Genomic DNA, 25,835 nt, shown 5'->3' with positions numbered 1-25,835 from the left:
GAAGCAGGGCAACCCATTTTGAGTTTTGTTTGGCAGTTAACCCTTGTTTTTTTCCAGGAAAAAATTGATTATATTGGAAAATTTTCCCAAAAATCAAAATTCTTAAAATGTATGTCTTTTTGCCATGAAGTCTTGTGGAAGACCTAAAGGGTTAAAAAAGTTTGTAAAAACAGTTTTGAATACCTTGAGGGGTGTAGTTTCTAGAATGGGGTCATTTTTGGGAGGTTTCTATTATCTAAGCCTCACAAAGTGACTTCAAACCTGAACTGGTCCATAAAAAGTGGGATTTTGAAGATTTCTGAAAAATTTCAAAATTTGCTTCTAAACTTCTAACCCTTGTAACATCCCCAAAAAATAAAATATCATTCCCAAAATGCTATAAACATGAAGTAGACATATGGGGAATGTAAAGTCATCACAATTTTTGGGGGTATTACTATGTATTACAGAAGTAGAGAAACTGAAACTTTGATATTTGCTAATTTTTCCAAATTTTTGGTAAATTAGGTATTTTATTATGCAAAAAAATTAATTTTTTTGACTTTATTTTACCAGTGTCATGAAGTACAATATGTGACGAAAAAACAATCTCAGAATGGCCTGTATAAGTAAAAGCGTTTTAAAGTTATCAGCACTTAAAGTGACACTGGTCAGATTTGCAAAAAATGGCCTGGTCCTTAAGGTGAAAATGAGCCTGGTCCTTAAGGGGTTAAGCTATTATAGCTAAATGATAAAGTACATGGAAGATATACTATATTGGTTTTCAGGTTAAATTGCCGTGTTGGCACTTTGCGAAAAATACGTGGGTATTTGGTTGCAGTTTGGGCACTCTGTCTCTAAAAGGTTCACCATCACTGGCCTAGGTCATCAACATCTGATCGGTGGGCGTCCGCCCCCCGGCACGCCTGCGGATCAGCTGTTTGAATAGAAGGCAGCGTTCCTGCGAGTGCTACTACTTCTTCAAAGTAACAAGGCATGTCGTCTCGTTTGCAGCGGCGCTCTCTATTAAGAAAAATCCTGAAATGACCACTGAGCCTTATAATGCCCTGACACTTCCAGTTCTGTTGACTTCTCAGCAGTCCTCTCATTATCATCATAAACAGAATTACAATGATATGTAGCATTTATATATAGATACCGTAGGATCCACCATTCACAATAAGTTGCTCACCTTCACCCACTCCCTGCACAGTTCACAGAGCATGCCCAAAACACTCTCGCATAGATGTCCATAAATCTGATGGACACAGCTCATCTCCTCCCCCTCTCTGCACAATTCACAAAGTGTGCCCAACAACACTTTCCTACAAAAATCAGGATGTCGGATGAACACAAGTCACTTCCTCTCCCTCCCTGCACAGTGACCTCTGCACAGTTCACAGAGCATGCCCCTCTCATGCCCCTCTCATGCCCACTCTCTCCCATAGAAGTCAAACGGTCACCACCAAACACTGGTTTCCTATTGTCCGTTTGGCTGCTGTTATAAAGTAAATCTCTGAAAGCCGTTAAACAGCAGCTCAGTCAAGAGTGTCCTTCCCATAATCATGTACAGAAACTAGAATAAAAAGCTAAAATCAGAGAATAAAAACAGAATAGAAAATAAAATGTCACTATCTGGTTATGAGGTGATACCTTTCCTTTAAAATGTCCTGTGATCTAAGATCCATTTATTGTATGTTGAAATATTTCACATTATACTGAGAAATATGATATATATTTGATTGCTAACTGTAACAACGAAAATGACAAAAAGGAAAAACCATAAAACTGCAACGTCAGAACAAACCCTAAAACATAGCTCCTGACACCTGTGCTTTTTCCAAGCAGGGATCGGTAAGTTCTGAAGGGGAACTGTCTCAATACTTCTCACAGGATGCCCCCAGCCAGTCCTCTTTGTCGGACACGGTGGTAACTGGCTCTAGTGACGAAGACCAGCTGCGAGTGAGGAGTGCGAGCAACTCAATGGAGGAAAACACTGCTCCTTTCAGTCCTGCCAGTAAGATTTCCATCACCATCCAAACTGCCTTTGTCTATGTGCTGATAAATCTGTTGTGCCCCAAATACCCACAGTGCACCTGGCATCCGGTTTTTGAAGTGTGTTTGATATGCCTGGCTGCGAAATGTGCTCTGCCTCAGTAAAAACCCCTCACTATTGCTAATGCACTTTCTTCATATGCCCTCCTAGATGCCCTTGCATACAACCGATGAGGTTTACCTAGTAGATGGCCATCATTACTTTCACAGGGACTAGATGCAAATGCAATTTCTGCACCCACTACAGATTATATACCAGCCTGACCAGAGACATGTAGAAAGCTGTTTCTGGGTTCTTGACTCTCATCAGTAAAGATCAACCAGCTCCCTACTTTGTACTGATGAGGGACAAGAAGTTGTCTACAGGTGGGTGTCTCTGGTGATCTAATTTGCGTACTGTTTTCCATGCATGAGAAATAAGTATCCATACACTGATGTGTCTCTTCAACTAGGAACAATATCCCAGTCACAGTATGATAGGTTATTTGGCAAAATGGTTGTTTAATAAGGCCGTGTATCCTGCAAACCATCAGATCCACAGGAAGCAGAAGGAGAGGATTGTGTTTGTTTTATTGGTGGCAGTGACCAAGTTACTCATGAGATTATATTAGTAAGGACAGGGCTTCGCATGATGGTGCAATATAAGTGGGAGGTAGGTAGAGGTAAGAGTAGGGTGATGTGCATCATCCAAACCATCAGATCCATAGGAACAGTAGGAGATGAGTTTGCTGGTTTTATTGGTGGCAGTGACCAAATCACTCATGAGATTGTATTAGTAACGACAGGTCTTCACATGATGGGGCACTATAAGTGGGAGTTAGAGGTAGGCGTAGGGTTCTGTATATCCTGCAAACCATAAGATCCACAGGAAGCAGCAGGAGACGAGTGCGCTGGTTTTATTGGTGGCAGTGACCAAGTTACCCATGAGATTATATTAGTAAGGACAGGGCTTCACATGACGGGGCAATATAAGTGGGAGGTAGGTAGAGGTAAGAGTAGGGTGATGTGCATCATCCAAACCATCAGATCCATAGGAACAGTAGGAGATGAGTTTGCTGGTTTTATTGGTGGCAGTGACTAAATCACTCATGAGATTATATTAGTAAGGACAGAGCTTCACATGATAGGGCAATATAAGGTTGCGGTAGGGTCCATAGCAGTGCAAAGATCTTCAGGATGAGAACTTGCTCATCTTATAGGAATCAGTGACACGAATGTGAGAAAAAGGGCTGCATGTGACATGCATAGTGTCACAACCTTAGCAGCAAAAGGGACACAAAGCGGGACATTTGAAAAGATGGATCACCGTCTGGTGCACCAGCTGGTGATAGTAGTGCAGAGTGTGATTGTGATCTCTACTTTTTCAAGTGTTGCACGTTACCAAAACTGGTCATGACATCTAAGATATGACATTTGGGCCACAAAATGGAGAGAATGTCTCACTACATCTCGCCCCATTAACTCCAGCCATACAGAATTTCTGGTTCTCCATTCAGGGGTAGCAAAATATGAAGAAGTGAAATGTATAATTCAGCGTTCTGTAAGGATCTGGACTATATTCCAAATTCCTTCTAACAGTTTCTGAAGGCAGTGATGGAGGTGTGTGAGTCACGCTCATGTCTGCCATGTTCCAAGCACAAGAAAGGTTGCACATGTCACAAGTGTCAAAAACAAGCCGTCTCCAAAACTTTTAAAAATTCCTCCCCCCGCTGTTTTAGTGAATGGAAAATACATTGCGCCATATTCCAAGTAGGAGCCCAGTAATAATGCTAAATATTCACAGTACTCGTTTCCACGCACGGATGCCATGTATCCGACCCTTTGAGCTGGAAGGGGCCCCTACATAAATTAGGAGTTCTTTAGTGGTTCTCATGAATTAGGGCCAATCCATGGACATTTTCTTGGAAAAATAGTTCTCCTAAAGTTGTCTGTCTACATGACTCATTTATTTTCCTAGAGTACAGAATGTATGTGAACAATTCTAGACAATAAAAGCTACATAAATGAAATAAAAACAATGATTCCAAAACTTTTTTATATTCATCATCTGCCTTTATAATCATCATTTGGGTTCCAGATTTACTTCTTGGGTTGTATAGTAGCTATGTTGGACTGCTGCCCTTCACCACATTGAGGAGGAGAATTAAAAAGCAGGAAATTAGACCTTAATGACTGGGTCCCAATTTTTTATGTCTGTTCATATGGAAATGTATACCGTAAGTGGGAGCATGCCTGTCATATCTTCACTGGTAACTTAATTGGGTAACTGGTCATTTAGGACATTGGGGTGGAAGGGTTCCAGCTACCTGGCACCCACCAGTGAGACTTAATCCCAAGGTGGGCATACAAGTTATAACAGAAATTAACAATGTGTCCAGAGAACATCATCGTTTGCATTGGGGGTGATGTATATGGTGCTAAAATTGCTGGTGGAGGTCTAAAGTTTGACTGGTGGAGGTCTGCTCCGTTGGTTATACAAAATTTGAAACATTTCATTTATTATTCATATTATAACTGTATATGTTTGTATTTTTACATACAAAGAAAATGGCGGAACAAAATGTCAAGGTTTGCTTTCCCTACCTCTGAGAAATGGACTGACGCAAAGTCCCGGAAGCAAACATGTTGCCTCTAGACAGTCCAGCATTGATGGAAGCCCACAATCCATAAGAAGTCCCCTTCAAAGACAGAGAAGAATTGTCTGTTACGATGATGACGAGGGCAGCGAAGATGATGACTTTGGTAAAAAAGACAGACATTTCTGTGATACTAAGAAAAAGAATGCTGATGAGGATTCCGGGATCGTTATGACCACCTCTTCCCTGGATGTCGATGAAGAGATCCAGTCGGATGACTTGCCTAGAAGTGTTATCGGTGAGGCAGGGTTGTCTACGTGCTGCAGTTCTGTGGAGTCAGAGGACTGCACTCTTGAGCATGGTGCGGACGGGCCTTTTTTAGCTATAAAGTCTTTTGAATACACCGGCAAGACTGATGTACGTCCAAGCACTTTGGGAATAAAAGACCCATTAGAAGGTCAGTCGGAAAATAAGAGGTCTCCAAAACTGGAACATAAAGCTGTTACCCGCATCAAGAGCATGATGAGCACCAAGAGCCCTAATACTTCCAAGCATAGAAATGAGGACAATAAACAGTGTCCCAAGTCCACAAAGACGATCCCACCGGTGAAGAAGACAGAAGGGGCAGAGGTGCTGGGCAGATGTAACACAGAAACCGTGGAACTTCTGTGTAGTGAATATGAGTCTGTTGGTTTAGATCTGGAAATCAAAGAATCTCCTGTGAGAATTATAATAGCCGGATTGAGGCTGCATGGAGAAACAGATAAGGTGAGCTAGTAACGACTGAACAGTTCATGTCTATTGAAGTAAAGATCCTATTGAAGTGAAGATGAACTACAGTGCATAATGCAAGTCTGTTGACCTTCTAAATTAAGATGAGTGGAGCCACTTGGTTAAGGGTCTATCTACCGGTAGGGCCTCCATGAAGAGACACCCACCAATGAGATCATCTAACATTTTAGAGTTTTGTAGGCTAATAACCTAATATTTAGTAAAAAGTGGCAGCATAATGAGTGCAACCCTGGAGTATAATACAGGATCTACAGGATAAATAATGTATGTACACAATGACTTCACCAGCAGAATAGTGAGTGCAGCTCCGGAGTATAATACAGGATGTAACTCAGGATCAGTACAGGATAAATAATGTATTTACACAGAGACTTCTCCAGCAGAATAGTGAGTGCAGCTCTGGAGTATAATACAGGGTGTAACTCGGGGTCAATACAGGATAAGTAATGTATTTACACAGTGATTCCACCAGCAGAATAGTGATTGCAGCTCTGGAGTATAATATAGTTTGTAACTCCAGTTCATGTAGAGTACACCTGTATAAAAATTGTAAAATCATGTCCAAACATGACCATATGCCACTCACCAGATGTTACATCACATAGGAGTGACATCACTGGTCTTCAGATATGTGTTGTGGTAATAACATAATTTCTGAACAGCCATCTTTTTATGATATTATTCTATTAGGAACCTATAGGAAAGTTGGCTCCCGGAGATGAAATTCTATCCATTAATGGCATCCGTGTGAGTGATATGTCTTATCAAGAAACCTGTGACTACGTTCAGTGCTTACCTTCAGCTGTAACACTGGAAGTCCGAAAGCCAGTATCAGGTACATCCCCACCCCATCCTTGCTTTTATGTATATGATTAGTGTTGAGCGAACTTGTGTTTTAAGTTCTGCGTCCAAAGTTCGGGTTCGGGTTATCGAAGAATCCCGTTATGGATTCCAAATTCCGTTATGGTCCGTGGTAGCGCGAATCCATACCGGGACGCAGAACTTAAAAGACAAGTTCGCTCAACACTACATATGATATGTGTTTTCTATGTATGAAGCCTTTTGTTTTAGTGACAAGTAAGTAGATAACAGTCGGTGGAGTGCGGGAGATGAGCTGCCACTTATCTCACAAGAATCTAATCTAATCATCATTTATCATCTATCTTTGTGCCTGTCTTAGGCCGGCATTACTGTATCCTCATATGCCCCCCTTTACATACTTTACGGTTAGCTGGCATAATTGTAATTTTATGTAATTTTAGTGCCCCTTGTGCACAACAGTATTTAGAATTGCCTGCTGGGAGTCATTTGCTGGGACCCGAAAACTACATGTGGCTCCTAAAGGTGCTCGCTGGATATGTAAATCATCACTGAATCTGATACATTTTTATGGCAGGTCAAAAAATATAATCACCTTTCATTACGTACCAGCGGGATTATAATCTGTGAAATTCCCCGTGTTACAGATGCCTTTGATGTCTCGTGAAAAATGAAGGGAAAGAATTCAATAAGGGAGCAAAAAAAAAAAAAAAAAAATGCTTATAGACTAAACTTCTGCGGCAGCCTCGTCCAGTTTTTGGAATGCTCTCTGAATATACGTTCATCTGGTTTCATTAAACCTTCACTTAATGTCATTACCTGCGGTGTCTATAAATGAGCTGTTAAGATATGTTCTGTAGAGCCCCGAGCTAAATTGCCTTTGGCTTGTCAAATCAAGGCATGAAATATTTGGAGAACGTGTTTAGTATGCAGCACTCGGCCCTTGCCGGAGGCTCATACTCTTGACTTAAAAAAATTTGTGTAGCTGGAAATCTGATTTCCAAACTATTTTTCCTTCCCTGGTGGAGACCAATACCTACCATCATATTCTTCTTGAATCACAATGGAACGGATGACATATGCACAAAAAATACCAGTCCTGGGAAGCATCCATTTTGCCCCCTCCGTCTCTTCCCCTGCAGTTCTAGTGCAGGTGAAACAGGAAAGGGCTCAGGCTGCACCTCTGCTTTGTGAGATAAGGCTACTTTCACATCTGCGCTTTCCCTTTCCGCCGTTGAGATCCGTCATAGCATCTCAATACCGGAGGAAAACACTTCAGTTTTGTCCCCATTGATTGTCAATGGGGACAAAAGTGAACTGAACGAAACGGAATGCACCAGAATGCGTTATTCTGTCCGGCATTGCATGTGGAGCAAGGTGGATCCGTCATGGCACACAATGTAAGTCAATGGTGCCGGATCCGTTTTCTTAGACACAAAAGAAAACTGATCTGTCCCCTATTGACTTGCAACGGTTTTAGAGACTGATCCATCATGGACATTTTAGAGATAATACAACCGGATCCGTTCATAACGAATGCAGCCGGTTGTATTATCATGACGGAAGCATAAACGCAGATGTGAAAGAAGCCTTAGCTAAACCTCAAACATATAGCTAATGCAACGCCTGAGTCTTTCCCCAGCTGAAGATGGAGAAGATCAGTAGAATTGCTTCTTGCTTTCTCTGCCAGGTCTTTCAGGGAATCTTCCAGACAATAAGGATGGTCTTTCTAGGATTCATTCATTTATTTTTATAATTTTTTTCAGTCCTACCAGTTATTTAATCCTTGTTAACTTCTAGTTTATGTCTCTCTCCTTATACAAGACACCTAAAAACCCTGTCCTGATTAAGTTGTCCTCTGGTCACGTGGAAGTGGCATAGTGATGCACTTTCCTTAGACAGGAGGTCCACAGATGGCGGTCTTCTCTGACAATCCTATCCTGGCCCTGTTTCAGATAAACCATATATTGTATATACTCACAGGGAGAGAGATGATAGATCCTGCGTTGTGAAACTCCCCTCTGATTGATGCAGTCCTGCTGCTCAGTATCTCCGCATTCACCTTCTAATTTTTGTCTTCCGTTTCCAGTGCTACCATTTGCATTGTCAGGGGCTTCACTCTGTGTATTTCTTCTTTAAAATTGTTATCCCCATATTGGATATCAGATGTGAGCTATGATTTTCCCTGAGTTGGTATGATGTTACACTGAGTTGGGTCTACAAAATGTGAGCTATTCTGTAAGTCTAGGATGAACTCCTGTTTTCTTTGCTACAATTCCTGTACTTTTTTGTTTCTGAAAGCACAATTTTGATGGCCAACAATGATGTTAGAAGGCATCTGTCAGCAGATTTGTCCCTATGACACTGGCTGACCTGTTACATGGGCGCTTCGCAGCTGAAGGCATCTGTGTTGGTCCCATCTTCATATGTGCCCGCATTGCTTAGAAAAATGATGTTTTAATATATGGAAATGAGCCTCTAGGAGCAACGGGGGCGTTACCATTACACCTAGAGGCTCAGCTCTCTCTGCAACTGCTGCGCCCTCTGCACCTGGACTGACAGGGTTCAGGCAAAATGGGTCAGCATCCGTTCCGAAATTTTGCGGAAAGGGTGCGGACCCATTCATTTTCAATGGGGCCGCAAAAGAAAAGGCATTTCTATTAAATGCGGTCCGCAAAATGTGGAACGCGCATGGTCGGTGTGCGTGTTTTGCGGACCGCAAAACAGTTGCGGACGTGTGAATGGACCCTAAACGTGATCACGCCTGCCTGCCCCTGTCAATCAAAGTGCAGAGGGTGTGACAGTTGCAGAGAGAGCAGAGCCTCTAGGTGTAACGGCAATGCCCCCGTTGCTCCTAGAGGTTAATTTGAATATATTAAAAACTCCTTTTTCTCAGCAATGCGGGCACATATGAACATGGGACCAACACAGATGCCTTCAGCTGCCAAGTGCAACAGGTCAGCCAGTGTCATAGGTACAGATCTGCAAACAGATGCCCTTTAAATGGGTCTGGCCAGTTACATTTTTTGAAAAAAAGTTAAGAATGGTGTAAAATAAATACATAAAGTATTCATACTTGACTGATTCCCTGCCATTGCTGCTCCCTGGTCTCTATTGGTCACTTCTTCTTGACTTTTCTCAATGTACCAGAAACTGCCAAGAGATTGGCTGAGTGGTCATTTCCTGTTTGTTAAGAAGGATCAAGAAGTAGACAACCAGCGGGGACTAGGAAACTTCAGAACAGGAGCAATGGTGTAGAATCATTATGGTCAGTATGACTTATTTTATTATTTCACACTGATCTGAGCCTTTAAAAAAATAAAATAAAAATTAATTAGCAAGACAGCCTCTTTTATTATCAGCTCAACAGATTGTTGAAGATCTGAAAGACATTTTGGAAAGTCCATTCCATTGACTATTTTTATTTTTCACAGCTGTTGACAGATTGTCTCACATTATCATGGCATCAGGAGCAGATACAAGCAGACCTGACCAAAAAGAGGTAACATCAACTGGACAATCGCAAGAATGTGAAATTAATGATTTTCCAATGGTTGACTCAACGTTATCTCCTTCTAAACTGGAAACAAAGGAGGAACAACTGGAAGCCAAAAATTGGTCCTCTCCAGGTCACTGTAGTGGCAGTCCCGTCACCAACATTGACGAGTTTATTCATGAGTTAAAAGATTGTGATCCTGTTCCTCAGTCTAAAATTGGGCTGAACCAAGGTGATGGCGTGGATGCTAGTACGATCCCAGAACAAATTGCTTCCTGTAATCTTGATGTAAGACCTCTGGCGCAATCTAGTATATCTAAAACCTCTGCCAGTCCTACTGGTGGTTTGGATAACCACCTGGGATTTTCCGTTTTGGACTCCATTCCCATAGAAAATACCATGGTCATTAATAAGAGCATTTTAGGTAATTACTGTAGAAATTTTAGCAGCCTTGTGAACGACGACTTCTCACTCTCTGAAAAATTTGAAAGCAGCTCTATCGATATTTCAACTTCGATGTATGGAACTGTGGATGACTCCGACAGTGAATCCTTACTGGAAATTCCTTCTGATTCTACCAGTGATATGATTTCATCTCTTCAGAACCAGTCTTTTGTGTCCGAAACCCATGCCACCACTGATTCTGAGGATGAGCAAATCGAAATATGTTGTGGTTACAAAAAAGATCATATTGAAATTCAGAGGACGTCTGTGGTTAATTCACCAGCACAGATTAATAGTGGACCTATGAAACTGGATATAGATTCTGTAAATAGTCTACAGACCTCCAGTCACGGTACAATTTCCCCAGACCAAGAGATTGCTGGAAACATGCTAGATCAGACTCTTATAGATGCTTTACTTAAGGAAGATTCTCAGGAACCTAATGATCGTTGTGCCTTAAATACAAAAGATCATGGAAAAGAGGTAATCAGTACAGGTAATATAATGGTGCCTTTATCTGGTTGTACTATGGACACTAGCACTCCATCCTGTATAAAAGATCACATCATGGCGGGGTCCTCACATGTTGATAGCAAAACATCTGTAGAAAATGATAAAAAAAGGTTCAGTGCTTGTTCTCAAGAATCCATTGGTGTCACCAAATCTCCCTCTACCAGCAAACGCAGCCAGTCACCGACAACACACGATAAAGACCTAAAGGGGAAAACGGAGACAAAAACAAGCAAAAGCTTAGCAATAAAAACATCTACTGTAGCAGAACATAAGGTAAATGCAAAAGTTCATCATGAGAATAAGAGGCCACCGAGTAGCTTGGATATGTTAAGTGCTCAGATGCCTAAACCCGGACCCAAACTGAAAGGTCTCTGCATTAAAAGCAGGAACAGACCAAACACTGATATAGCAAAACCAAGCACTAATAAGATTGAAAGTCGTGACTGCAGAAAATCATCCCCGCAACCATCACCTAAACTTCTTCATAAGAGGTCCACCATTACAGATGCCCTTTCTTCTCCCAGAGTGATGGGCACCAGATATTCAAAAACTTATGAGTATGAAGAAAAGAACAAGTCTTTTCTACCTCTGTCTAAAGCAGATTCCTATACTGCTTTAAGCCCCAAGACAAACGCACCATTGAGTGAGAAGTCACATTTTGGTGGAACAAAAAATTGTCCACTTGAAGGATACCAAGAGAATGGTTCCTTGGTAAACATTACTAGTATGGATATGGAAAAACGACTGGAAAATGGAGGGAAAATCCCTCTTGAAGCAACGAGCAGTTGTCCTAATGGAAAAATGGACACAGTAAGTGACGGCAAATCAAGACGAAGCCTAAATGGACTATGTAGAAACCTTACTGCATCCAAAAATGAAACACAACATGTAGCTTCCCTCGCAGTCAATGAAGAACAAGTGGACAACCAAGATATTCAACGCACATTCATGGAAGTAAAATTATCACCTTCATTGTCAAGTGGACACCAAATGTCTTGTAAAAATGACCTTCCTCAAAAAAGCTGTATTTCCAACAATATGGAATTTGCTCTAGTTTTTAAATCGCCGAAGCACAAGCCGGACAAGCTTACAGAGAAGCCCCCTAGTGGGGCTAAGTCTGTGACAAGAACTTACTCAATGCCACTACAACTCCCCAATGTCATGGACCTGGACATGATGCATGGAAAGGAAAGTCTTAATGATGATCATCTCGTTTCACCGATATCAGATCAAAGTATGGATGACTGCATTGTTCAAGATGTATCTAAAGCAGCTGAAGAGAAACAAGACGCTAAGGGGAAGAACTCTCTAAGGAGTGATGTGCTAAGAACTATTAAGAGAAACTATTATTATGAACTCAACTGGCCCCACGAAACAGCCTCGTCTCTGACCGTAAAGCAAAGGATTAAGTCATTTGAAAATCTTGTAAATTTCGATAAAAGCATCATGAGAGTGATTGAAATTAATAACACTCCATTTTCTACCAAGACTCCTCTAAGTAGAAGATCCTCAGGGTCCGTCACCTTGCAGACACAATCCAGTGAGAACACTAAGGTTTTGAGACGAAGTTTAAGTTCTTGTTGTGACAGCCAAAGTGAAGTGTCTTTAGCAACACAAATCAAAAAATCTCCATCAAGTGTGGCCTTAACAGAAAAAATGCCTGTGGGCCCTGTCGAGGAAGATCCAGTACCTGAGTCAACCAGGACTGAGAAGACAGAGGTCTCTGTACAAGGTGTGCAGGTTAGAAAAAACAGGACAACTTCAAGCCATATCCGACCATCTCTGTCACGTACTAAGCTGCGGGAGCTGAGAGCACTGAGCATGCCAGACCTTGACAAACTGTGCAGTGAAGATTTCTCCACCGATTCGAAAGATCTACAGTGTAAAACAGAACTTGAGATCACACCTAGAAGTGACACATTGTCTGCTCGGATAAGCTCTAAGGATAATGGCGGGTATGACGGTGAAATCGCCGAAGACTGGGAGCTTGCTAGAAGATTCTGGTCAGTCAGGTAAGACATGATGGCATTATAGAAGTAATATTTGTGTATGTTTTTCAGTGTAGGTAGGAATAAGAGATTGTTTAGTCATTACGTTTGATATATGTGTATTACCAATTATGTGGACCAAAAACCTTCTGGTTGTACAGTGACAACCAGTAATGACATAGGTCAGTGGTCAGCAACCTTTTGCGCTCCGGCTGTTATTCCCAGCATACACCCTTGCTCTATTACTCTAGGAGCTCTCACAGAAGTGTGTGGAGCATTCTGGGAATTGTAGTTTCACAACAGCTGGAGTGTCAGAATTTGCTGACCTGTGACATAGATTATAGCTCCTCTAGCAGTGGTTACCAAGATTCCTGAAAGGCAATGGTTGTGTACTTATATATGAGGTGCTGGATGTATGGCTCAATAGATCATGTTGCACTTTTTTTGCATTGAGAATTAGAGGGAATCTGTCATCTCTAAAACACCCCCCAAACTAGAGTAAACAGTCTAAAGTGTACTCACTCGCATTTAAACATTGTGCACCAACAAACCAGGAGTAAAATTCATTGCAAGGACTCCTCTTTGAGTCCTCTCCATTATGTGCATGAGCACAGGAGTCTTCTCAATGTATTTTACTGATGTTTTTGGGATCACAGCATCAGAACCTAAGTGAGTGTGAAAATAAAAATTACATAACCGGCTTGGCATCCCCTACACTATACATCACTTAAAGGTTTTTTTTTCCCGAGATTTTGATACTGATGACCTACCCTCAGGATAGGTCATTAGTATCTGATTGTGGGGGCTGAGTGCGATGCCAAACACAGCTGTGCTTGGAGAGCAGAGAGAAGGAAGCAGCGCTCACAGGTGCCTTTTCAAAACAGCTGATCCACAGGGGTCCCGGGTGTCAGACCCCCATCGATCAGATACTGATGACCTATCCAGAGAAAAATGCAGATTGCACATGAAAGGTGTCCATATTTTGTGGATCCATGGTTTGCATGAGTGGGGAAACAAAAAAAACAGGGTAGAGTTAGGTTAAGTCAAGCCAGTTCCATGGAGTAAAACACCATTGCTGCATTGTCTTCATTCTCAGGATCATAGGTGTCCCAGAGGTCCAATGATCATAATATGATAGCATCACTATATTAGATAGGAAGACCTGTTTAAAGGGGAAGTCATGCCTCAGTAATTCCCTACCAATCAGGTTGGGAAAGGGGGGGCGGGGGGGTTGTAGGCCAATAGTGGTTCTTCTTCAACTCGCTTGTTTAAAGCCTTATTGATATCACTTGTTGGAGTGCACCTGTCTTGTGATTGGTGTAGTTATTTTTGTAAATGCAATAAAAAATTTTTTTTAAAAAGTCAGAAATCAGAATGACACCAATATACACCAGGTCTGAATATTTAATCTTTTAGAGTCAGTCCAAAAGTAAAAGTTAGCGAGGCTGCCTCCAGCCACATTGCAAAGAATCCCATGAAGTTTGTTTCTCTGCTCACAAATCAATATCGCTTGCCCAGACGTGACCCAGGTAAATCATTTTGGAGATCTGAGTCGGAAAGTATCTTGAAATGGTTGTCGTTCCAGCTAATGATCTGTTTATGTTTAGCTTGGATCAGCTCACCGTCTCCACCAGGGACCAACAAAAGCTACAGACTGTTTTGACTTCTGTAGAATCCACATCAGATGTTATCGCGCTGATTCAAGAGGCGAAAACGCAAGTTGAGGTGAGACCCGTTTACTCATACTGCATATAATAGGAAAAATGGCCTGCATTTCTGAAGATTGTGAAGGTTCAGACTACCTTCAGGGTGGAAACTGCAGGCTGCAAAATACCCTGGAAATCTAAGTTAAAGGGAATGTCCAGGATTAGAAAATAGATCTGATTCCTCCACATAAATAGCTCCACTCTTTTCCATGGGCTATGTCTGGTATTGCAACAGTTCAGCTGAACTATTGGGGCTAAACTAGGTTTCCTATTTACCCTTCCTTAGGGAGTAGCTAAAGACCGGCTCTTGTCCTGGAGGACCCAGCAAGTTGACTCATTACATGGATGGCCCATTGATTTAAAGCTTATTGCTTGGCTATCCTCCAGTGTTTAAACCAAAATACCCCTTTAATCCCATTTTAATATTTAAAGGCTGTGTAGGGCTTCCTAATTGAGACCCTCTGTTATAATCTACACAGAGTGGGACACATAATTTAAAAAACAAATGGTTGCCTGAAAGTCGATTACATTTTGCTCTTTGTGGGACTTTATGGTTTACATTTGCCTTGAGAAGTCACGGTGTGGACTCCTACATGATCAGGGCAAAAACAACCATATTTTCTGGTAGACCCAAGCGATCAGCTGTAATTTGTGGAAGAGCCCTGCATCAAGTGTTCAGTTTCCCTGCAGTGCCACCACAGGACAAAATAAGTATTACACAATCTTTGTAATTTGCAGATGTGTTGGATGTTTTGGAAGCAGTCTGTAGCCGCTGTCTCCGTTCTATCTAATAGAAGAGGGTCCTGATTTATGAAGTCAGAACTGCCTAATGTGGTATTTTAAAATGCGTTTTGTTTGGAAAGACAGGGAAGCAAACTATGAAATAGAATCCTGGGCTACCAGGCAGTATGGTGGCCGCTAGTACTGCTAGTAATGTTATTATGCATATTTGTGGTTTGGGGTGTCTACTGTTTGCTTAGCTTGATTTCACTGACTTTAGTTTTGCGGTTGAGAAAATATCCTAATTGCTTTTTTTCTTCTCAGATTAGATGAAATAGCTGAGTGTGTATGTGTGCGTTTTGCTTTTTTATACCATATGTAATGTGTAGTCTGAGTTGACATAAGTTCCTGGAGATAGCTGGGTGGTAAGGTATTTCTCAATTTATTTGGCCTGTCTAATATTTTAAGAAATCTGTTGATCTTGGGAGAAGCTGCCAAAAGATTTCACAGTTCTGGAATTTGTTAACTTGCAAATGATTGTTGAAGAGCCATGCAGAGTCTATCTGCTAACATTTTAAGGAGCTAATTCCTAAAACCTTTTCATTTTACACTTGGTTTTGGTTATCAGACAAGAAAGTATAGGCAGGGTCACTGATTCATCAAGCATAAAGTACATTTGGTCCTTAGGAATCAATCATCTATTGTTATATCTGTTCTTTATGTCTGGGATTGATATATATTGTATATAATTGTACAACCAGGAAGAGAACAAGAAGGAACTGTAGTGCTCCCTGGTGGATTGAGGGCCAGCATTTTTTTAAATACAGTGGTGAAAGTATTTGATAAACTGGCGATTTTGCAAGTTTTCCCACCTACAAAGAATGGAGAGGTCTGTAATTTGTATCGTAGGTACACTTCAACTGTGAGAGACAGAATCTAAAAAGAAAATCCAGAAAATCACATTGTATGATTTTTAAATAATTAATTTGCATTTTATTGCATGAAATAAATATTTGATCACCTACCAATTCTGTCTCTCAAAGACCTGTTAGTTTTTCTTTAGGAAGCCCTCCTACTCTGTATTCATTACCTGTATTAATTGCACCTGTTTGAACTTGTTACCTGTATAAAAGACACCTGTCCACACACTCCAACCTCTCCACCATGGCCAAGACCAAAGAGCCGTCTAAGAAGACCAGGAACAAAATTGTAGACCTGCACAAGGCTTGTACGGGCTACAGGAGAGAAGGCAACAACTGTTGGTGCAATTATTAGAAAATGGAGGAAACCCAGGATGACTGTCAGTCTTCATCGGTCTGGGGCTCCATGCCTCGTGGGGTAAGGATGATTATGAGAAAGGTCAGGAATCTGCCCAGAACTACATGGGAGAAAGTTCTATTTTGGTCTCATCTAACCACATGTCCTTCTCCCATGCCTCCTCTGGATCATTCAGATGGTCATTGGCGAACTTTAAATGGGCCTGGACATGTACTGGCGTGAGCAGGGGGATCTTGCGTGCCCTGCAGAACTTTAATCCATGACGGCATAGTGTGTTACTAACAGTAATCTTTGAGACTGTGGTCCGAGCTCTCTTCAGGTCATTGACCAGTTTTTGGTATTAACTCCACTCGCCATGTTTGGAGGAAGAAGAAGGTACAATCCCAAGAACACCGTCCTAATCATGAAGAATGGGGGTGGAAACATCATACTTTCGGGGTGCTTTTCTGCAAATTGGACAGGACAACTGCACCGTATTGAAGGGAGGATGGATGGGTCCATGTATCGCGAGATGTTGGCCAACAACCTCCTTCCCTCAGTAAGAGCATTGAAGATGGGTCATGGCTGGGTCTTCCAGCATGACAATGACCCAAAACACACAGCCAGGATAACCAAGAAGTGGCTCCATAAGAAGCATTTGAAGGTCCTGGAGTGGCCTAGCCAGTCTCCAGACCCAATCGAAAATCTTTGGAGGAAGCTGAAACTCAATGTAGCCCAGCGACAACCCCAAAACCTGAAAGATCTGGAGAAGATCTGTATGAAGGAGTGGGCCAAAATCCCTGCGGCAGTGTGTGAAAACCTGGTCAAGAACTACAGGAAACGTCTGACCTCTGTAATTGCAAACAAAGGTTTTTGTACCAAATATTAAGTTCTGTTTTTCTATTGTATCAAATACTTATTTCATGCTATAAAATGCAACTTAATTATTTAAAAATCATACAATGGATTTTTGTTTAGATTCTGTCTGTCACAGTTGAAGTGTACCTACGATAAAATCTACAGATCTCTCCAATCTTTGTAGGCGGGAAAACTTGCTAAATCGCCAGTGTATCAAATACTTATTTCCCCCACTGTATATCTTGAGCTATTCTAGTTTTCATACTAGCACATAATGTGCTGACATTTCCTGTTTTCTGCAGTTCACTTGTCGGCTTTGCTGTGTGGATTTGGACAGAGTCAGCAGAGAGCAATAACAACTCTTTTGTACTGTATTATTCTAATACATACCTGCATACAGCTGCCTTTGTGGACAAACCGCATACATTGGCCTGTATATACGGCACATTGTATGGAAGACCCTTCTAGATGCAGAATACACAGAGACCAGTGCGCATGGCTTGCAGCTGTAAACATACGTTGTCCATTGTAAACCAATAAATAAAGTGAAATCCACATGAAATCCAGCAATAAATCTCCTCCCATTGATTTTTCGGCGTGGATTTTCAGAAGAAAAAAAAAGGCAACAGGTCACTTATTGAGGCATATTCTGTATGGAACCGTTGAATTGCCACATATTAGCCTCACTGAATGGGCTGTGGCCCCGTTTGCAAATCAAACTGAACATGTTCACAAGACAGAATTCAAAATATGAGAATCAACAATTGCCATAGAGCTGTACATATGCATGCTATGAACAACAACATTAATTTCCTATTGAAGTCAATGCTAGACTGTTTGCGGGCAGAATTCATGCAGATATTGATGCAGAATATGCTCTGGAATCTATATATCCTTAAAAATCTTTCTCTGTCCCCCACTGCTGGTCTCTGTGTTGTTTCTGGGTACCCTTGTGACTTTATCGCTGTATCATGTAATGTTACATCCCTTCCAGATATGATTTGTGCCTGTCACGGACGTTCCCGCGACAGGTGGCAGGAGATCGGTGAGACTGGCAACACGTGGTTTGTTCTGATTTGTTCTGGTTTTCCCTGTGGATCAATAGGCGTCTGTGTTGTTTCTTGCCTCAGGTGTTGCTATGTGGTCATTTAACCTTCCTTATTTATTGTTGCTTCTCCCATAATGCCGTGTAGTTTATAGCTTCAGTTTTAGTTGTGGATTGCTGGTGTGTGCAGCTCGGCGGTATTCCTGGTGCTTTGCTGGTTCATTGCTCCTTTGAGGTTAAGTCTTTCCTTTTCCTTTTTGTATTTTGTTTGGGTTCTGTGTTTCACATTTCCCTGTTGTTTGTATTAGGCCTGAAGGAGACTCCTGTTTGTACTTCCTTTTGGAGGAACAGGTAGTCTCGTACCTGCCATTAGTACCAGGGTCCTATAGGGCTAGATAGAACTCTAGGTATTCCTGTGTATGAACACACCTACCTCTGGGGTCTGTTCATACTGGTAGTGAGTCAGGATTTTGGTTAGGGTTTTACTAGGAGGTGTCCATCTTCCTTCCCTAGTTCTCAGGCCCGATTCCCTGTTTCCCCCTTCCCTCCTATGCTCGGTGTGGTGTTTCCCTCCCATACCGAATCGTGACAGTGCCTCACCATTTTTAACACAGCTCTGTCACCAGTATCAACCCTATTAAACTAGATATTATACTCATTTAAACTATACCATTCTTTTGTCTGTATGCTAAACAGCTGCAGAGATATCTGTGTTTTTATTCATATACAAATGAGCAATTGGAGCACCAGGAGGCAGGGATGAATAATTTGAGCACTGCTTTGTAACATTACCTGTACTCTGCACACTCCACCCTCCCCATGATTGACAGGGCTAGACATGCTGAGGGCAGAGTTGTGTCCTAGCATCTACCTATCATATACACTACGGTATGTACTATAGCTTTACCATATTGAGATATGCTAAGAAAGCTAATCTACATATTACTGCTTTATTCTCAAGCACAATATTCAAGTTCAAGTCCCTGGAAAAACTTTTCTAAATGTATTTTGTTTATATTTTTTTCTCTTTTAATTAACCCATAGTACAAGGCTATACTATAATAAATTACATATAATCATATAATAATAGTAAAAAGGCCTTACTATATTTAGAATAGTGTTTTTTTTCCTTAGAAACCTTAAACCTATTACAGGTTTATTCACAGACAATATATGATTATAGATAAACAAGTAATATTTATTAGCCTTCTAAAAAACATTCTCAATATGATAAGGATATAGACTTTTAGTGGGGGTTAAATGTGAAGAAACAAAATATATGAAGAAAACAAAAACTGGAAGTCTCTCTCAGGATTCAAACCTGGGATCTCCACATAGTGAAGTATGTTTTTTTTCTACTTTTCACAGCTTTCTAAGATAACAGCTTTGTAAGGCCTCTTTCACACTTGCGTTGTCCGGATCCGGCGTGTACTCCATTTGCCGGAATTACACGCCGGATCCGGAAAAACGCAAGTGAACTGAAAGCATTTGAAGACGGATCAGTCTTCAAAATGCTTTCAGTGTTACTATGGCTCCCAGGACGCTATTAAAGTCCTGGTTGCCATAGTAGTAGTGGGGAGCGGGGGAGCAGTATACTTACCGTCCGTGCGGCTCCCGGGGCGCTCCAGAATGACGTCAGAGCGCCCCATGCGCATGGATGACGTGATCCATGCGATCACGTCATCCATGCGCGTGGGGTGCCCTGACGTCACTCTGAAGCGCCCAGGGAGCCGCACAGACGGTAAGTATACTGCTCCCCCGCTCTCCACTACACTTTACCATGGCTGCCAGGACTTTAGTGTCCTGGCAGCCATGGTAACCATTCAGAAAAAGCTAAACGTCGGATCCAGTGATGCGCCAAAACGACGTTTAGCTTAAGGCCGGATCCGGATTAATGCCTTTCAATGGGCATTAATTCCGGATCCGGCCTTGCGCAAGTGTTCAGGATTTTTGGCCGGAGCAAAAAGCGCAGCATGCTGCGGTATTTTCTCCGGCCAGAAAACGTTCCGGTCCGGAACTGAAGACATCCTGATGCATCCTGAACGGATTTCTCTCCATTCAGAATGCATTGGGTCAATCCTGATCGGGATTCTTCCGGCATAGAGCCCCGACGACGGAACTCTATGCCGGAACAGAACAACGCAAGTGTGAAAGAGCCCTAAGATAACACATATTACTGGAGTCTCTATAATCATACATTCTTCCTGTGAATACAGCAGTGATATGTAGATTAGCTTTAGATTAGTGTATATGATATGTAGATGCTAGGACACAGCTCTGCCCTCAGCCTGAGGTCTAGCCCCGTCAATCAAGGAGAGGGGGGCATGTGCAGTGCATAGGGGGTGTTACAAGGCAGTGCTCAAATGATTCAGCCCAACCTCCTGGTGCTCCAATTCCTCATTTGCATATGAATGCTAATGCAGAAATCCCTGCAGCTGTTTAGCATACAGACAAAAGAAAGGTATTGTTGGCATGATGAGCCCTTTAGGATCTGCAGGTGCTGTCACTGAATAGAAAGATTCTTGCTTGCATTCAATTGCAAAAATGTCATATTGACTTAATAAAGCACAAACTCTCAGCTGTACAAAAGTAGGACTTGGTCAGGGGGCAACTGACTGTAAACAGGAATGTTTCCATTCACTGACTGAAAACAGATCATGGAAGCGGTGAGAAACAGAAACACAAAAAGTAGTATTTTCCAGCCTACATTGAATAAAATGTCTTGCATGTACCTTGTGCTGCTGATGGGAGGTATTCCAGATTTGCAGTATATTACCTTTCCTTCCAGACATCTGATACAATTTTGTACGATTCTCAAAGTTCACTAAATTTCCCTTACTGCAGCTTATCCCCAATATACGAAAAGTACATTCCGTCTCACAGGCAGTGTGATAGGTCTCACAAAGGGCACCGGGCGTCCAGAGTGGAGTCACAAGCAGGGCAGCCAGCGTCTGATAGACAGAAATTCTGTTGGAAGCCCTTGGTGGAGAGATGTGAGACGTTTTATGGTTTGGACCTGCTGGATGCTTGTCTGGCATGGACTAGAAGGACATATTTGAGGTCCATGTTGGAACTTGGGTTTCATAGACCTGGACGTGCGGAGAATGTTGTGGAGGATCTGGCTGGGATCAGTCTTCCTTACTATTTTCTTGCAGTTTAATATCTTGTTGCCTAGTCAGGGGCAACCACAAATCTCAAAATGGGAGTTCCTGTGTAATAGATGGCCGTTAATAACACGCTGCGAACATATGTCAGGTCACTTATATAAACAGTTAATGATTTTTATAAGGTGTTAATATTATGTTGGACCTGTGCCGTGGGGCTGTCTGTGCTTTTTATATTTCAATTTAGAGGAAAGATAATGTGGGAAATATGGTTTATTATAAAACACTCAAATAATAATAACTACATCAGAAAGTCTGTTAGGTGCCCCTATTTCCGTTTTCTGTTTGCCCCCCCAAGAAGAATATGTTCTATATACCCCTCCACCCCTTCCAGTGCTAGTGTATTTGAATTACTAGGTTTGGTAAAATGGGAGGAAGAAGAGTTTGGTCCCTAGCTGGGCGGCAGCTTGCTGCAGAAACCTCCCCAGTGTCTAGTATATGCACCACAAGAGGAATTTGTTTGCCGCATGCCCCCCACGTTTATTGCTAGTCCATGCTGAACAATACATTAAAAGGGAATCTGTCAGCAGTTTTATGGTGTCCTGAGTGCAACATAAACCAGTAACAAGTCTTCTTAGCAAAATGCTCGGTGCTCGCCATTTTGCCAAATTCTTGTATTGAACAGCTCCAGCACATGCCAATGAGTCCCCATATTCATGAGCTCTTGGCTCTCCCCGCCCACCTGCTGCTGATTCATATGGAAAGAAAACTGTCAATCAGAGGCAGGTGGACAGCACAAGTTAATGAATATGGGGACTCCTGAGGATAGGTCATCAATATTAAAGGTCCAGAGAACCCCTTTAGGGTACATGCACACGGCCAGGATTCATGTGCGGAGAATCCGCACTGAAATCCGCAGGTGTTTGCAGGCAAATCTGTGCGGTCAATCAGCATCAATTGGTGCGGATTTGGTGCAGATTTTACTAAGTGAATGAAGAAAATCCGGCCGGGAAAAATAAAATAAATCGACATGCTGCGGATTTTAAAATCAACACCCCAGGTCAAAATCCGCACGGAAAAAATCAGCATGGTGTGCATTGAGAATTTCTAATTCTCATAGAATACAATGTACATGACCTACGGTGCAGATTTTCCACGTGGAAAATCCGCAATCAATCCTGATCGTGTGCATTTAGGCTTAAAGAACATTCCGGTCAAAGTTTTTGAGAGAGACTGCATCTGACTACAGTATTTCTCATAGAGAACCCCTGAAAATATAACTTGTGTTGTTGTGGAAAGATATGGGATATACATCACTGCATAACTATTTACACCCCCTCTTCAGGGCTCGGTTCACTCTGTATTTAGTACTAGAGTTAAGACTAATCAAATATCCTTTTCTGGCCTTGTTTTCTCAAGGTATTATCCTATTGAATCCATGGTATGAGAAATATTTGCCCTGATTCATGCAAAGCATTACATTATGACCTAGGGATATGTTGGTATAAAACAAAGTGAAGTGGGACCGTGATGGGAACGTACCCTATGCCTGACCCATGACTGGGGATCACTTCATGTTTACTTTTGTTACGTTCTCATTTTGGTTTCTTTTATGTCTCGCACTAAAAAATCCCCACCCGCTAGATTATACTTTCCTGGCCCCGTAAATCTCCCTTTATCACTACATGATAATTTAACTCGTCTGTGGTTTACAGTCCTCATTTTAGCTCGTAATATCTGGATGCTTATGGTGAGAGTCGGATTACTGATTGTAATAAATAGTCTCCCGTTGGCAGGTCTTGTACAGTGGGGCCTTATATTTTTGCTGTGGGTTGGGGCTGAGATTAAAATCACAGAACAGGGCTGCCATTAACCTTATGGATGATCTTAATTATGGCTTTGGGTTCTAGACACGAGTTCACTTGTTCATGGAGTACACGTCCAACATGTAAATTTGTTTGGTAGTTGCACCTATATCTTTCTTTTAGATATTTTTATTTATTTTTCCAGATATTTTTTTTCCTTTTTATTCTATATTGTGTTTTATTTCTTTATTTATAGCGATTTCAGTGGTCATGCTGTTTGAGGATATCCAACTGTATGGAAAATTTTATTGAAAAGCGATATCTCAGTTTCACCAGGTCATCATTTGGACATTAATTTGCAGGGTTTATACGGCGCATGTTTGATTTAGCATGTTGGTTTATTATAAGAAGGCAGCTTTTGCTATCCAGAGCTGACAGTCTATTTAGGTCTATGTGGTTTTTGTGGAAGGGTTAGTGCACACTAAAGCACATCCCCCTCATCACAAAATGGGAAGTCAGAGTTGTATCAAGATACTGTGTACAGAGAGGCCTTGCTCAGGGTTTGTGGAAGGTAGTTTTCCTACTTGAGATGAAAAACTAAAGTGGTGTGGTCAGGACCATGAAGGCTGTGTGACCTTCACATGGAATACCCGCAGATCGTTTTGCACACCACCACAAGTCCTGATGTGACTTTCCTCTCCCGCCTGTCTTCTTACATCCTGCCTGGCTCGCCACCACATCTTTTCCAGTTCTTCTCATGGTGCCTGTTTATTAGAAAGAGGCTTTTTTGTCCATCAAAAGAGTTTCTACAGCAGCTGGGGTGTATATTGTACAGCTTTAGAGCAGCAATCACTTGTCATTTCCTATGGATTGCTCTTTGCTTGGATAGACCCACCCAAGATTAAGGAAGTCCTGAATTTGGCTCCTTGTCTGAGCATCTGGATCCTGAATTCAAGGTCTGTTTTTGTAATGAGTTTGTCACTCGGCACAACTCATCATGATATCCCAGTATGATGGTTTCACATAGGACTGGAAATACATATATACTAAACCTGAATGGATAGACCTGTGCAGTCTAGTCTTACCTGATATCAGTCATTCCCATCTTGAGAATATGTGGCTGTAGCGTTCAGCTCGCTGACAGAACATCCTAAAAAATATCTGCCCCACAATCACTGCTCACATACAGTATCTTTATAACCTCCAAAAACCTTTATAAACATGTGTGTGAATAACTATAAGATGGCGACGTTAAGGTTTTCGCTCCTTAAAATAGCACATTCAGCTCTGGTACATCTCTTTCTGTCTTATTTTTGCATTATGTGCGACCAGGACTGCTCACATCTATAGAGTATATGTCTTACTGTGATTTTTTTTTCCCCCTGCAGAAGAAAGAAGACGTCTACTTTGTGGTCCTGAGTAAGGAGGAGGGTGCCGGTCTGGGGTTCAGCATTGCCGGAGGAATCGACCTGGAGCAGAAAGCAGTGACTGTAAGTGATTAGCTTGTTGTCTGATTAGCAGATCCCACCAATCTCTATGGGATTTGTCCGCAATCTATGACTGGTCATGGGCAAGAGATGCACTACCAAGATGACTATAGCCCTGCGCAGGCCAAGAGCATGAAGTGCAAAAGTAAGCGCATCCCAAAATGACCATTGATGGCATAAAACCAAACGTTATGACCAGCTACTGTCCAAGGAAATCCGACGCGGCAGATCCTTCTATTCACAAGTTTGTCTCTCAGCTGTCATTGTGTTGGGCTAAAGAATGTGATTGAGTAATCCCTTAAGGACACAGCTATTTCTGTTCTAAGAGCCGTAACTTATGTTTCTGTGGACGTAGCTGTAAGAGGACTTTCATGACGCACAATTTTTTATTGGTATTATTATTGTTTTACGGAGTGTTACAGGTGTGGTGTTGCCAATTATTCATAGTTTTTTTAATATATTTTTAACATATAAGATGCACCTGACCATAAGATGCACTTAGGTTTTAGAGGAGGAAAATAAATAAAAATAAAAATTTCATCAGACCTCAGATCAGACCCCCAATCTTCAACAGACCCTCAAATCGGATACCCAATCTTCATTAACTCCCAAATCACACCCCTAGTCTTCATCAGACCTCAGATCAGACCCCCAATCTTTATCAGACCTCAGATCCGACCCCCAATCTTCATCAGACTTCAGATCAGACCCTCAAACTTCATCAGACTCAGATCAGACAAAAAAAGAAATAAAACAACTTGCATCTCCTGCAACGGTGCCGCCACTCTGGAGATCCAGCAGCACTGCACTCTGACCAGGCATCGCATAGCGTCAGGTCTGAGTGCTCGCTTACATGCACTACGTCCTGATGCTGTATGCTGTCAGTGCGGGACCGGAGAGGACTAGGGAGCGGTGAGTAATACCAGCACTGGCAGCGCTACAGTCACCGCTCCCTCAACCTCCTGTGTACTAATAAGCGCTTCCGTAATAGATGTGCTCATTAGTATTCACTTTATAAGACACACTGCCATTTTTCCCTACTTTTGGGGTGGAAAAAAGTGTGTTTTATAAAGTGAAAAATACAGTGTATATATGTTGAAGGCTGCTTGCAGCCTGTAATTGTGGGAGGAGCGTGCTCACCCTTTATAAACCCCCTCCTCCAAGCAGGAGGGCGCCCGACTGCTCACAGCA

At 41.9% G+C, this 25,835-nt stretch overlaps 1 protein-coding gene across 4 annotated transcripts in view; it reads left to right on the top strand.

Annotated features, from left to right (window-relative positions):
• Positions 1–25,835, top strand: part of PDZD2 (PDZ domain containing 2) — a 287,308-nt gene that overhangs the window by 239,585 nt on the left and 21,888 nt on the right. For all 4 annotated transcript variants that reach the window (XM_044276397.1, XM_044276399.1, XM_044276400.1 and 1 more), the window contains 6 exons: positions 1,828–1,996; positions 4,579–5,378; positions 6,093–6,237; positions 9,656–12,686; positions 14,270–14,387; positions 24,546–24,647. In XM_044276397.1, the coding sequence (XP_044132332.1) occupies positions 1,828–1,996; positions 4,579–5,378; positions 6,093–6,237; positions 9,656–12,686; positions 14,270–14,387; positions 24,546–24,647 (4,365 nt within the window). The remainder of the gene's footprint in view (positions 1–1,827; positions 1,997–4,578; positions 5,379–6,092; positions 6,238–9,655; positions 12,687–14,269; positions 14,388–24,545; positions 24,648–25,835) is intronic.

This window comes from Bufo gargarizans, chromosome 1, assembly GCF_014858855.1.
Source record: "Bufo gargarizans isolate SCDJY-AF-19 chromosome 1, ASM1485885v1, whole genome shotgun sequence".
In the NCBI taxonomy this organism is placed as follows: Eukaryota; Metazoa; Chordata; class Amphibia; order Anura; family Bufonidae; genus Bufo; species Bufo gargarizans.
Note: the sequence above shows the minus strand (reverse complement) of the source record. Positions and strands in the feature narration are given on the sequence as shown.